The 14,585-nt window shown below is 45.3% G+C and overlaps 2 protein-coding genes across 2 annotated transcripts in view; both read left to right on the top strand.

Annotated features, from left to right (window-relative positions):
* The window catches only part of LOC104659656 (kinetochore scaffold 1), a 68,253-nt gene extending 58,560 nt beyond the window's left edge, over positions 1 to 9,693 (top strand). Inside the window, exons 15-17 of the mRNA XM_030930816.1 lie at positions 3,052 to 3,163; positions 3,928 to 4,043; positions 9,613 to 9,693. Coding sequence (XP_030786676.1) covers positions 3,052 to 3,163; positions 3,928 to 4,043; positions 9,613 to 9,693 — 309 coding nt within the window. The remainder of the gene's footprint in view (positions 1 to 3,051; positions 3,164 to 3,927; positions 4,044 to 9,612) is intronic.
* GCNT3 (glucosaminyl (N-acetyl) transferase 3, mucin type) lies at positions 9,281 to 11,621 on the top strand. Its single transcript, XM_010374238.2, has 2 exons — positions 9,281 to 9,295; positions 9,613 to 11,621. Exon 2 carries the CDS (start codon positions 9,859 to 9,861, stop codon positions 11,173 to 11,175), a length of 1,317 nt encoding a protein of 438 aa, XP_010372540.1. The 5' UTR covers positions 9,281 to 9,295; positions 9,613 to 9,858; the 3' UTR covers positions 11,176 to 11,621.
* The last annotated feature ends 2,964 nt before the right edge of the window (positions 11,622 to 14,585 follow it).

Here is a 14,585-nt window from a genome sequence, read left to right as displayed (position 1 = left end):
GCGCGGTTGTTCACGCTGTAATCCCAGCACTTTGGGAGGCTGAGGCGGGTGGATCACCTGAGGTCGGGAGTTCGAAAGCAGCCTGACCCACGTGCAGAAAACTGTTCTCTACTAAAAATACAAAATTACCCGGGCGTGGTGGCACATGCCTGTAATGCCAGCGACTGGGGAGGCTGAGGCAGGAGAATTGCTTGAACCTGGGAGGCAGACATTGCCATGAGCCGAGATCACGCCATTGCATTCCAGCCTTGGCAACAAGAGCAAAACCTCTGTTTCCAAAGGAAAAAAAAAAAGGTTGTTTGGGTTTCTATTAGGTTCAGCTCTGTAGCATTGCATTTTCGCGTATAGTTTACTTTAGGGAACTTCTATCCATTAATTCTAGTAGCTACTGTGAAGGCCAAGGGAAAGCTCCCTATCCTTTGAAGGGTCACTGCAAAATCATCTCACAGCTCACAAAAAGCAGGTTCATTGGGACATTCAAACGGTATTAACTCACACCTGGGGAGAATCACAGAGTGGTTAGCGCCCTGCAAGGAGATTTTGAAGATTATATGCCACCCTGGCAACATAGGTTATCGGAGGGGAGAGAAGAAGAAGAATTCTGTTTAGGGGTTTACTAGAGAGAATGAATGGATCAGGGAACAGAGATTAACTTGAGCGTTACCGTGTGAACATGTCTGTCCAGGTGTGGTTACACCCTTGGTCTTCAGGGAGGGGAAGAAAAAACAGTTGTTCTTGGTGGGCCTGGATTTTTGGCAGATAATAGAAATTCAGCTTCAGAGATGGTGGGAGGGTTAGAACTTGAGGCTCTTTCAGTAGGTCAAGGTGTCATTTTTGGAACATCAGCTTCTGACCCCCAACACTACCAACAAGCCATATTTCCACGATTCCAGCACAGTAGTCCCCCCTTACTCTATTTCGCTTACCATGGTTTCAGTTATCTGCAGTCAACAATGATCCAAAAATATTTGTGTTTTGAGAGGAGAGACTACACACACATAACTTTTACTACAATATACTGTTATAATTGTTTTATCAGGTATTGTTAATCTCTTGCTGTGCATCATTTATAAAACTTTGTGACATGTATGTGTCAGGCTGTTCTTGCATTGCTATAAAGAAATACCAGAGACTGGGTAATTTATAAAGAAAAGAGGTTTAATTGGCTCGTGGTTCTGCAGGTTATGCAAGTGTGGAGTCGGCATCTGCTCAGCTTCTGAGGAAGTCTTAGGGAGATTTTACTTATGGCAGAAGGCAAAGGGGGAGCAGGCTTCTAACATGGCAAGAACGGGAGCTTGCGTATCATGTGGCAAAAGCAGGAACGAGCGAGAGGGAGGTAGAGAGGTGGGGTAGGTGCCATACACTTTTTAACAACCAGATCCAATGAGAACTCACTCACTATTGAGAGGATAGTGCCAAGCCATCATGGATTCACCCCCCGACCCAAACATCTCCCACCAGACCCCAACTCCAATGTGGGGGATTGCAATTCAACAAGAATTTGGCAGAAACGTGTTCAAACTATGTCAGTATGTATAGGAAAAAAACAGTATACATAGGGTTTGGTACTATCTGCTCTTTCAGGTATCCAACTGGGCATCTTGCAATGTATCCCCTGTGGATAAGGGGAACTTCTGACTTAGACGACCTTCCCAAGGACAGTGAGGTAGCTTTCTTCCCTCTTCTTTCCCTCCCTCCCTCCTTCCCTCCTTCCCTCTCTCTCTCCTTCCCTCTCTCCCCTCCTCCCTCCTTCCCTCGCTTCCTCCTTCCCTCGCTTCCTCCTTCCCTCGCTCCCTCCTTCCCTCGCTCCCTCCTCCCTCGCTCCCTCCTCCCTCGCTCCCTCCTCCCTCGCTCCCTCCTCCCTCGTCCCTCCGTCCTTACTCTCTTACTTCTTCCCTCCCGGGTCTCTTCCTGCTTTTTCTCCCCCTCGCCCCCCTGTCCCTTCCCCCGTTGCTCCCCCTCCCTCCCCCGCTTCTCCCCCTCCTCCCCCGCTTTCCCGCCCCCCTCCCCCCACGCGTCCCCCCTCCCCCTCCCGCGTCTCCCTGCCCCCGTCCCCTATGCTCCGACCCCCTCCCCTCCCATCCCTCCTCTTCCCTCCCCGTCCCCTCCCACCCTCCTCTTTACCTACCCCCTCCCCTCCCATCCTCTCCCTCCCCCATCCCCTCCCCATCTCCCTCCCCATCCCTCCCCATCCTTTCCCTCTCCCTCATCCTTCCCCATCTCCTCCCCTTCTCACTCCCCTCTCCTCACCTTCTCCCTCCCACTCTTCCCCATCTCTCGCCCACTTCTCTCTCCCCTTCTCTCTCCCCTTCTCCATCCCCATCGCTCTCCCATCTCCCTCCCTTCCCCTCCCCCTCTCCTCCCTCTCCCTCCCCCCTCTCCCTCCCCCTCTCCCTCCCCCCTCTCCCCTCCCCCTCCCTCCCCTTCCCCCCTCCCCCATCCTTCCACTTCTCCCTCCTGTTCTCCTTCCCCTCCCCCTCCCCTTCCCCTTCCCTCTTTCCTTCCTCCTTTCCTTCCTCTCTCTCTCTCTCTCTTTCTTTTTCTTTTCTTCTTTAATCTCTTTTCTTTTCCACTCCAGGCCATGTGAAGTGCATCCAGGAGGGCTGTCTAGAGCAAGTGTGAGCTTTGGGTGCAGAGAGGAGGTAGAGCTCTAAGGAGAAATCTACAGGCTGTCTCTGTCTTTCAGCAAATTGCATCCAGTCTGAGCTTCACTTTACAACCCTGATTAGAAACCAGTTTGATCACACTGGGTCTTTTAACCATTTGTCTGTGACTAGAGGTCATAACTTCATCTTTGTTAAGAGCTCACTGCCTGGAACATTAATTTAATGTTGGAGCTCAAAACACCCTACCTCTCTTCTCCCCATCTTCTTTAGTGCCTTCAGTCTTTTTCAAACCCTAGCTCCAGCCTAATCAGTGACACATTAACTGGGTTTTCCTGTTTATCCTCTCTCATTGCTTCTCTGAGTCAGAGCCTCTTCTCTGTAAGTCACTGGAACTGCCCTTGTACTTGTGACCTGCCCTATACTCAACAGTTTTTGTTCTGGGAAGCCCTGGGATTCTGTTAATACCTATCAGTGTAGGTGCTCAATGGAAACAGATAAAGAACATGACCTCAAGGAGCTTCTTGTCAATGAGAAGACCAAGCTGATGCCTGGCAAAGGTAAATGCCACCATCACAAAATAAGTAAAAGCGTGCATTAGCTAATTTGTAAATTCAGCTTAAGATGAATCCTACCTCTTGGGCCCTTCTTTGATGCTGGTGTTGGGACTGTAGGGTTCCTTGAGCCTCCATCAAGGTCAACATCAAATCCCACTGGCTTCTGTCAGCACCACCTTGATGACCCTAGCTTAATTTATCTGTTTCCCGTGACTGGAACTCTTAGACCTTCCCACAGACATACAAGGATTTATCATTCAAAGCTCAAGGGATGAAGTTAAAGCTATTGGCCCACAGGAAGCCTGAATTAATGGTTAGGAGAAAAAGATTGAGGAGTCTGTGTGGGAAGAGTTTGCTATTTCAAAGACAGCATCATAGTACTAGTCATTGTGGGAAAACTCAGGACTGGGTTGGACTTACTTATACTATGTTGCTTGTATATTTTGGTTACTGAGGGAGGTGAAGGTCATCCTTTCCGTTCTTGGGATGTCTAAATAGCTTCATGACTCCTGGGCTCTTGGATAAATTTGCTTTCAGCATCATCTGGCTGTACTTTTTGTCCTTAGCAGGGATAAAAGGAACCCTTTGAAAAGCCACATACACCAGGCTTAAGTTTTTGCCTTGAAATGTGCCTGGGATCCCAGGCAGTTGGGGACTGCGCCCTTCCTCCCTCTTGCCAAGTGTCCTGTATGTTCTTCAGGGCTAGCATGGAATTAAGGTGTGGAAGCTGCTGGCCATCTTTCTGAATGCTTGCCTGATCTCTGCAGGTTGCCTCACCCCTGATCTTCCTGTACCCTTCTGCAGCCATTCTGTCCCCTCTCCTGTACCTCCCTGGGGTCAGCTGCAGCGCATCCCTGGTCTTGTTCTCCCTGAGGTGCTGATGGTGACAACTTACAATAGGGTCTCTCCATACAGCACAGAGATGGAGGGCAATTCTTAGTCCTTTCCCTCAGTACATCATAAGCATTAACACTTCTGCTTGGTCCAGAGCTCAGGAATGCTACTTGTAACCACCTTGAGTTATTTTGTCAGTAAAATAGGTCTTTGTGGGCTAGCACTGGATCTGTTTAAGATAACCTTCACTGAGGGGCTGCCAAGTACCAGGCTACATTTGCCTGGTCCTTCTTATGTATCTTCTTTAATCTTAATAGTCCTACAAAACAAGTATTAGTATTAGCCTCTATTATGCAAAGGAAGTCACTAAAATACAGATTGATGAATGAATTTGCTGCAGATCATTCAGGTTGAATACGGCAGAGCCAGGATTCAGACCTAGCTTTTTCAGGCTGAGTCCCACAATGGGTTTTACTGCTAGGTACTTGATGTTACTGTAATGTAGATCATCTCAACAAAATAGAGCCATGATGTGTTAATGTGATATTAACAAATATTTAACACATAAGCAACTTATTTTGGTTACCTTAAAAATAAAATATTTGACTGGGCACGGTGGCTCATGCCTGTAATCCTAGCGTTTTGGGAGGCTGAGGCGGGGAGATTGCCTGAGCTCCTGAGTTCAAGACCAGCCAAGGGAACAGTGAATCCCATCCCTAAAATCAATCAATCAATAAAGAAACAAGCAAGCAAAACACAACTACTCAGGAGGCTGAGGCAGGAAGATTGCTTGAGCCCAGGAGGCAGAGGTTACTGTACTCTAGGCTGGGCTGTACAGCCAGACCTTGTCTCAAATGACAAAAATATTTAGGTCCAGCGCAGTGGCTCACACTTGTAATCCCAGCGCTTTGGAAGCCCAGGAGCTTGAGACTAGCCTGTGCAACACAGTGAAACCCTGTCTCTACAAAAAATAAATAAAAATTAGCCGGGTATGATGGTGTGTGCCTGTAGTCCCAGCTACTTGGGAGGCTAAGGTGGGAGGATGGCTTGAACCCGGAGTTTCAGGCTGCAGTGAGCTATGATCTGCCACTGCACTCCAGCCTGGGTGACAGCGAGACCCTCTCTCTAAAAACAAAAACACATACACAAACAAAAGCCCTCAAGTATTCAAAGTGTTTTCTCTTACTGAAAGACTCTATAATGCAGTTTTTATAGGAAAGGTGAGACTTGAGGGGGTCACCAAAGAAAAGTAAGATATGAAGAAAGTGGAGGGGTTTTCTAGATTTGAATACTGAAGCAAGTGCTTATCCTATAATCATTCTTGTCCCAGAGATTTTACACTCAACAATGGAAAGTCACTGAGAATCCCAGTACTGCAGAAAACAGCCTGTGGAGCAGGGCCCAAGTAGGGGTGCAGATGACTGTTACCAGAAAGGGGTCCCGATCCAGACCCCAAGAGAGAGTTCTTGGGTTTTGTGCAAGAAAGAATTCAGGGTGAGTCCATAAAGTGAAAGCAAGTTTATTCTGAAAGTAAAGGAATAAGAGAATACCTACTCCATAGACATAGCATCCCTGAGGGGGCTACTGGTTGCTTATTTTATTTTATTTTATTATTTTATTTTTTTGAGACGGAGTCTCGCTCTGTCGCCCAGGCTGGAGTGCAGTGGCCTGATCTCAGCTCACTGCAAGCTCCGCCTCCCGGGTTCACGCCATTCTCCTGCCTCAGCCTCCCGAGTAGCTGGGACTACAGGCACCCGCCACCTCGCCCGGCTAGCTTTTTGTATTTTTTAGTAGAGACTGGGGTTTCACCGTATTAGCCAGGATGGTCTCGATCTCCTGACCTCGTGATCCGCCCGTCTCGACCTCCCAAAGTGCTGGGATTACAGGCTTGAGCCACCGCGCCCAGCCCTGGTTGCCCATTTTAATGGTTATTTCTTGATGATACGTTAAACAAGAGGTGGGTTTTTCATGCCTCCCCTTTTTAGACCATATAGGGTAACTTCCTGTTGTTGCCATGGGATTTGTAAATTGTCATGGCACTGGTGGGACTGTAGCAGTGAGGACAGGAGGTCACTCTTGTCACCATCTTGGTTTTGGTGGGTTTTAGCCAGCTTCTTTACTGCAATCTGTTTTATCAGCAAGATCGTTATGACCTGTATCTTGGGCCGATCTCCTCTATCTCATCCTGTGATTTAGAATGCCTTAACCATCTGGGAATGCAGCCCAGTAGGTCTCAGCCTCATTTTACCCAGCCCTTGTTCAAGATGGAGTTGCTCTGGTTCAAGCACCTCTGGCAACCCTACATGACTTTCCTGTCTTTGCTGTGGCTTCATCTACAGTCAGAGGCCAGTGGAGAGAGGACCAAAAAAGAAAATACCTAAATTCTCTGCGCTGAAAGTCTTGGAGGTGAATGTGTGTAAACAATTCATGCACCAAGAAGGCAACTCTCACTCGTCTCCATTATTGCCTCATTATCTTCAGAAGAAACCCACCTTTCTCAACTCTACTTTGTAATGCTGGAGATTATTCATGCCTCTTGCAAACCACCTTTCTGCTTAAACTCCCCCGATAAAGGGCACTGGAGGGAGACAGCTGGCTGGAGGAGGGATTTCCTGTTTGCTTTCTATCTGCTTCCCGCTTCTGTGAGCGTCATCATGTCAACGCCTATTTACCTCTCAGTGGCTGTTCCTTTGTGTAGCTGCACTACATTCAGTTTACAGTAGCTATCAGCAGAGATACCATTTGCCTCCTGAGAGGTCTGGATCTCAGCCCAGAGGGCCCTCCTCTGAGCTCACAGACCTCAACATTACTTGAGTGGTCCCCACTCTTCAGAGCTATGAGTTTCAGCTTCTTTGGTGTCCCTCCACCCAAAATTTCAATTTAGTAATTTCCAATTCCTCCCTTAATTTCCTCAATCTAGGAGTGGTAGCTACCTCCAACAATTGCTAGTACCTTAATAGAGCCTGCCTTCCCCAACACTTTATACTTTAACTTTATACCTAGTTAAGTTCTTTATATTAAATTTGCTGTATTTCAGGCTGGGCATGGTGGCTCGCTCCTGTAATCCCAGCACTTTGGGAGGCTGAGGTGCGAGGATCTCTTGAGCCCAGGAATTTGAGACCAGCCTGGGCAATGTAGCAAGACCTCATCTCTACTAAAAATAATTTTTAAAAAATTATCTCTGTGTGGTGGTGTGTGCTGTGGTCCCAGCTACTCGGAATGCTGGGGCAGGGGGATGGCTTGAGCCCAGGAGGTCAAGGCTGCGTTGAGCCGAGATCGCGCCACTACACTCCATCCTGGGCGACAGAGTCAGACGCTTTGTAAAAACAACAAAAAACTTGTTCTGTTCAGATATTTGGCTAGGAATGTTGCTTTTTAGGAGGAGCAGTTGGGGACTGGGTGAGGGAGAGGCTAGCAATGTCAGCAGCTTTGAAGAAGGCACTTTGTAGTCTATAACATGGCCAAAACCACCCCATGGGGCTCTCACTGAAGTCCAACAGCCCATAGTGTAATCCATTCCTTAGACTGCCAACAGCTCTAGACTCACAGACGTTAGTGAGCAAGCTCTACAAACTGGAACCCTGTGGGTATTTCTACAACCTACAGATTATTAATAGTCGTCCAAAGACAGGCAAATGGATGTTTTCTGTTGGGGGGCTAGGAGGGAGCAGTTGCGTTTGAAGAATGAACTGTGGTTTTCATTGATTTTCTTTTTTTTAAGAAAAGTAAAATAACAAAAGAAAAATCCTTGAAGAGTATTTTTATTCCCACCTCCTGTAATGTTCAGGGAACATGAGTGACATTTGTACTCCCAAACAAAAGAAGGCAGGGGCCTATCTTTGTGTTTCTATGGTTCCTTGTTGAGGGAAAAAGGCTTTCAAGTTCTTGCGTGAGCACTGACAGGCTTTTATGAATAGTTCATGACACAGGTACAAACTGCGCTGGTCTGGCTGAAAGACCGCTTGCCTTCTCAGATATTGCCAGCATTCTTTGCTGCCTCACTCACCTCCCTGAATGACTTGGACTTGAGAATGTTTCTGCATGATTTATCTGAGCTTGCTGTCTTACCTGAGAGCAGGAAGTAAAAAGGTGAGTGATGGAGCCACCTGCTGCTCTCTACTTTGTAGATATTAAAGAGGAGCCTGAAACAGTTCCTTGGACATCTTATGAATGTCAGAAAATACCTTTTGGAGGGTTAGAAGATCAGGAGACATGGTTGTTCACTTTTGCTGCCATGGAAAACGGCCAGTCTTCACTTGGAAACAGAATCACACCTTGTGGAGAGATGATCCCTAAGCAGGAGAGAAGCTATTAAGGTGAGATTTTTCTTCATTTTTCATTTTCCTTCCTCTTAGATTCCCATAAAAGCTATTACTAAAGAGAATACAATCTTGTGTTTAGAAAGAGCTACAACAATGGAAAATAATCATCACTTGAAGGATGTGGCACATTTTGTTCCTCTCCTTTTAGGGATTATTTTCTGTAATATCTGGTTTTCTTTACTGGTATTCAGTACTCTTTGTTGTATTTCTTTTTTCTTTTTTTCCCATATTCATCTTAGGATTTCATTGTACAATGTTTTTTCTTTTCTTTCTTTCTTTCTTTCTTTCTTTCTTTATTTTTTAAAAGGGGCTTCCTGGTCTTCACCGGACAGTGAAATTTGTTTGGGAGTCCAAACAAAATATGAAAGAGCTGTAATACTTCCTGTATTGTATTTCAAAGGTAGGTGTAGTTTGCTGGAACAAGCATTAGGCTTGTAGACAGAAACACTGGGGGAGAAGAGAGAGTGGAGAGGACTCCCGGATTTGCTTCTTAAAACATGTGTGTATGTGGCAAGTTATTTAGCTTCTGTTTTCCTATCTCTAAAAGAGGCTTAATAATACATTTCAGATTGGTTGTGAAGGTTATTAAATGGGACAATGTAAATAAATATTTCTCAAGAAAAATATTTCTCACCCACTAAAGGTACTCATTAAATATTGCATATACACAGCTTGTGTGCAATTATATTTTAAATTTGGATGGATACTCTGAATGATTTCAATGCATTTTTTGGATAATATCCAGTTATTTTTATTTCTTTAAGAACATTCTTGAATAAGTGGCTAGATGTCACATCTGACCAGTATATATGGTGAAAAGCCTTCTAATGCTGTATAAATTGCCAAAATAGAAGCAAGAAATGTTTTAAAAGGACCTTTAGGTTTCTAGAACCGATGCCAAGAGTCTGAATTTTATGAATTTTTCTCTCCAGATCTATCAGAAATTCCAGACCCCAGAGAAGAGCTACATTCTAGGGTGGTAAGGCATGAGAAGAAGAATGAGGAATGAAGGGTGGGTGGGGACTTGCTCTTACTAATGACACTCCATGGCAGCAGGGGCTCAGTTCTTTCTTTTCTCCTGGGGTGGAGGTGGAGCCAGATCCAGACCTTAGTGTGGTCGGCTAGTTTGTAGGGTCAGGTTACAGATCTCCATCAACGAACCAGATGTAAGGGGTTTCTAGGCAGGTCTTTACTAAGGATACTTGTCCAGGTAAGAACTATTTTTTGCCATCAGTTTGGAATTGTATTTTTCAGATAATTGTTCCCATTTAAAATTTCCCTCCTCTTCCTCTGCAGTTGATCTTGGATGAGCTTTCAGTGTTCTGTCCTAGACAGGAGCTCCTGGAGCCGAAAAGGACCATGAATGGTGGGAAATAACCACACGCAGAATCCTGCCTACCATTGTGATCATCAGTTTGGAATTGAACTTGATGTTTCTGGGAATGATTAGTTTGTAACTGGAGGCATTTTGTTCTGTCGAAGGATTGTGTCCTCCTCTTCCTTCCCTGTGCTCAATCTCCACCTGTCTACCCTTCCGTGACAATGGTTCAATGGAAGAGACTCTGCCAGCAGCATTACTTGTGGGCCCTGGGCTGCTATATGCTGCTGGTCACTGTGGCTCTGAAACTTTCTTTAAGGTTGAAGTGTGGCTCTGACCACTTGGGTCTGCAGTCCAGGGAATTTCAAAGCCAGTACTGTAGGAATATCTTGTATAATTCCCTGAAACTGCCAGCAAAGAGGTCTATCAACTGTTCAGGGGTCACCCGAGGGGACCCAGAAGCCGTGTTTCACGCTATTCTGAATAACCTGGAGGTCAAGAAGAAGCGGGAGCCTTTTACAGACACCCACTATCTCTCCCTCACCAGAGACTGTGAACGCTTCAAGGCGGAAAGGAAGTTCATACAGTTCCCACTGAGCAAAGAAGAGGTGGAGTTCCCTATTGCGTACTCTATGGTGATTCATGAGAAGATTGAAAACTTTGAAAGGCTACTGCGAGCTGTGTATGCCCCTCAGAACATATACTGTATCCACGTGGATGAGAAGTCCCCAGAAACTTTCAAAGAGGCAGTCAAAGCAATTATTTCATGCTTCCCAAATGTCTTCATAGCCAGTAAGCTGGTTCGGGTGATTTATGCCTCCTGGTCTAGGGTGCAAGCTGACCTCAACTGCATGGAAGACTTGCTCCAGAGCTCAGTGCCATGGAAATACTTCCTGAATACATGCGGGACGGACTTTCCTCTAAAGAGCAATGCCGAGATGGTCCAGGCTCTCAAGATGTTGAATGGGAGGAATAGCATGGAGACAGAGGTACCTCCTAAGCACAAACAAACCCGCTGGGAATATCACTTTGAGGTAGTGGGAGACACATTACACCTAACCAACAAGAAGAAGGATCCTCCCCCTTATAATTTAACTATGTTTACAGGGAATGCGTATATTGTGGCTTCCCGAGATTTTGTCCAACATGTTTTGAAGAACCCTAAATCCCAACAACTGATTGAATGGGTAAAAGACACCTATAGCCCTGATGAACACCTCTGGGCCACCCTTCAGCGTGCACGGTGGATGCCTGGCTCTGTTCCCAATCACCCCAAGTACGACATCTCAGACATGACTTCTATTGCCAGGCTGGTCAAGTGGCAGGGCCATGAGGGAGACATCGATAAGGGTGCTCCTTATGGCCCTTGCTCTGGAATCCACCAGCGGGCTATCTGTGTTTATGGGGCTGGGGACTTGCACTGGATGCTTCAAAACCATCACCTGTTGGCCAACAAGTTTGACCCAAAGGTAGATGATAATGCTCTTCAGTGCTTAGAAGAGTACCTACGTTATAAGGCCATCTATGGGACTGAACTTTGAGACACACTACGGGAGCATTGCTACCTGGGGGGCAAGAGCATGTACAAACATGCTCAAAACTTGCTGGGACAGTGCGGGTGGGAGACTAGGGCTTTGCAATTCATGGCATCCCTCAGGATAAGGGGTCTGCTCTTACAGTGTGGGTAAGGAGATCTGTTGCCTTAAATTGCTGCCTGGGTGAATGCTGCTTTTTCTGTCACCCCTAACACTAGTAGTTCCTTCATTGACTTTCTCACCGAGTGAGAATGAGAACTGCTGTGATTGCGAGAGTGAAGGAGGGATGTGTGGTAGGGGACTTGATTTCAGTTGAATGCCTGCTGGTAGCTTTTCCATTCTGTGGAGCTGCTGTTCCCAATAATTGTAGGTTTGGAGGAGAACTTTGATGGAAAGAGAGCCTTCCCTTCTGTACTGGTAACTTAAAAATAAATAGCTCCTGATTCAAAGTATTTTTTTGCCTAATATATATATTTTTGCCTACTTTTTGCCTAGTATGTCAGAAATAATATAAATGTAAGCAGATAAAGTGTGTGAGACTTTTTCTCGTAACTATTGGTGACATTTAAAATCCCTAGGGGCTGGCAAGAGAGTTCTCATTATTCTGAAATGGTCCTGACAAACTGCATGAGTAGCAATTTTTTTTTTTTTTTTTTTTTTTTTTTTTTTTTTTTTTTTTTGAGACAGAGTCTTGCTCTGTCACCCAGGCTGGAGTGCAGTGGCACAATCTCAACTCACTGCAACCTCTGCCTCCCGGGTTCAAGCAATTCTCCCACCTCAGTCTCCTGAGTAGCTGGGACTATAGGCATGCAGCACCATGTCCGGCTAATTTTTGTATTTTTAGTAGAGACCAGGTTTCACCGTATTGACCAGGCTGGTCTCGAACTCCTGACCCTGTGATTCGCCCACCTCGGCCTCCCAAAGTGCTGGGATTACAGGTGGGAGCTACCGTGCCTGGCCTATGAATAGCAAATTCTAATGAAGACAGGGGAACAGGGCTGGTTCTTTCATTGTTGAGAGCCATCCTTGTTTTGTTTATATTGCCATGTTCGTGGCTTTTCTGTAAAGGAAAAGGCAGGGTGATTTAACCAGTTTGACCACCTGTATTCTTATAGGAAAATTGCAGCACTAATTCTAATTTTGTCCGCTTCACAGCCAAATCTTAACTAATGTTCCATAAAGGAGACAATAGCCATTCAGGTAAGGTAATGTGTAATTTATTATTCAAAGTGGAACACGTTTTTGTAGGGGGAGAGTCTGCACTATTAATAATTATATTGAGAAATAAAAATAAACTAGGACTATTTGGCTAAGCCAGGATGTCTTGTTATTCCATGTTTAGGCCTCTGGAGTCAAAACTGGTTTTTTTTTTTTTTTTTTGAGACAGATTCTCACTCTGTTGCCCAGGCTGGAGTGCAGTGGCATGATCTTGGCTCACGGAAGCCTCCACCTCCTGGGTTCAAGTGATTCTCCCACCCTAGCCTTGCAAGTGAATGGGATTACAGATGTGAGGCACCATACCCAGCTAATTTTTGTATATTTTTAGTAAAGGTGGGGTTTTGCCATGTTGGCCAGATTGGTCTCGAACTCCTGGCCTCAAGTGATCCACCTGCCCCAGCCTCCCGAAGTGCTGGGATTACAGGTGTGAACCACTACGCCTGGCCCCCTCTTGAATCAAAACTCTTATTTCAGAATGTGAATGGGAGGATCACTATTTGTGATTCTGCAGATTATACATTTCCTTGTGGGTAGACAATAAGGTATGTGTAAATATGTATACATAAGTATATGTGTGTATGTCTAAATATGTATACATAAGTATATGTGTATGTGTAAATATGTATACATATGTATATGTGTGTATATGTATCCACACATATAGCACCCTACCTCCCAAGTGTTACCTACTGAAACAGTTTTCTTTATGAAGCTCCAGAGATAATTGTTGGTTAAGTTATACTCTTCTGTGACGGGCAAGGGATACTATAAAAACATAGGCAATGCCCTTCCAATATAGTACAGCTCATCTTCTGCATACAATATACCCTGGAAAAGTGATTTATATGCACGTTAATTTGTGTAATCTCAAGGATGTTCCCATTAATATGTCATAATGTCATTAATATGTTTCTTTCTGAATTTTTTTTTTTTTTTTTTTGAGACAGAGTCTCACTCTGTCACCCAGGCTGGAATGCAACTAATGGCGCAATTTTGGCTCATTGCAACCTCTGCCTCCCAGGTCCAAGCAATTCTCCTGTCTCAGCCTCCTGAGTAGCTGGGATTACAGGCGTGTGTCATCATGCCCGGCTAATTTTTTAATATTTTTTAGTAGAAACAGGGTTTCACCATGTTGGTCGGGCTGGTCTTGAACTCCTGACCTCAAGTGATCCACCCACCCACCTCGGCCTCCCAAAGTGCTGGGATCACAGGCGTGAGCCACTGCGCCCAGCCCTTTCTGATTGTTCTCATTCAATTCATCAAGTTTTCTCTCATGATCAACTTTTTCTGTGCAAACCCTGTAACTCTGAGAGTTATCACTGTGTCTCACACAGTGAGTTTTTAATTTATAGGTTAGTTACTTTTGGCCAGGTGTGGTGGCTCACGCCTATAATCCCAGCGCTTTGGGAGGCCAAGGTAGGCAGATCACTTGAGGTCAGGAGTTCAAGATCAGTCTGGCCAACGTGGTGAAACCCCATCTCTATTAAAAATACAAAAATTAGGCAGGCATGGTGGCGGGTGCCTGTAATCCCAGCTACTTGGGAGGCTGAGGCAGGAGAATTGCTTGAACCTGGGAGGCAGAGGTTGCAGTGAGCTGAGATCATACTAGTGTACTCCAGCCTGGGCAATATAGCGAGACTGAGTCTCAAAAAAAAAAAAAGTTACTTTTTTTTGGTTAGGTTGTACTTCTTAGATAATGGGCATTGTCACTACCAATTTGCCTGCATTGTAATAGAGTCCTATGCGCTTTGCTCCCAGCCCCACCACAGAGATGACTGATGACTAGTTATATACATGGTGGATGTGCCCTGAGAGGTCTGTTGCCAGCAGTGGTGATCGATCATGGCCTCCCACCGCTGGCTGATGTGATGGTCCTTGGCCCTCCTCTGAAGGAGATAGAAGGGGCACACTGCCACCATGGGAAGTAGGCAGAAAAGCCTCCCTGGGTGCGAATTCACTGAGAAAAGAACTTTGTTCGCATAGTTAACTTACTCTAAAAGCTTTCATGTGAAATAAGTTACAATTTTTTATATAAATATAAAAATTAAACTGTGAACTTGTCATTTTTTGGGGGATACGTTACTGAAATTTTTCAACCATTGAAATTTTCTCTAGAAATATATTCAGGTGCATATGAAGTGCTGTTTATTTAATAACACAAGGTCTTCATATCAGAGGAGTTGAATTTTGCCTTCATT

This window comes from Rhinopithecus roxellana, chromosome 5, assembly GCF_007565055.1.
Source record: "Rhinopithecus roxellana isolate Shanxi Qingling chromosome 5, ASM756505v1, whole genome shotgun sequence".
In the NCBI taxonomy this organism is placed as follows: domain Eukaryota; kingdom Metazoa; phylum Chordata; class Mammalia; order Primates; family Cercopithecidae; genus Rhinopithecus; species Rhinopithecus roxellana.
The sequence above is the reverse complement of the archived record's forward strand: the minus strand, read 5'-3'. Positions and strand labels throughout refer to the sequence as shown.

Bases quoted from the DNA above. Each gene is read 5' to 3' on its own strand.
- GCNT3 (XM_010374238.2), top strand. From the start codon at position 9,859: ATGGTTCAATGGAAGAGACTCTGCCAGCAGCATTACTTGTGGGCCCTG.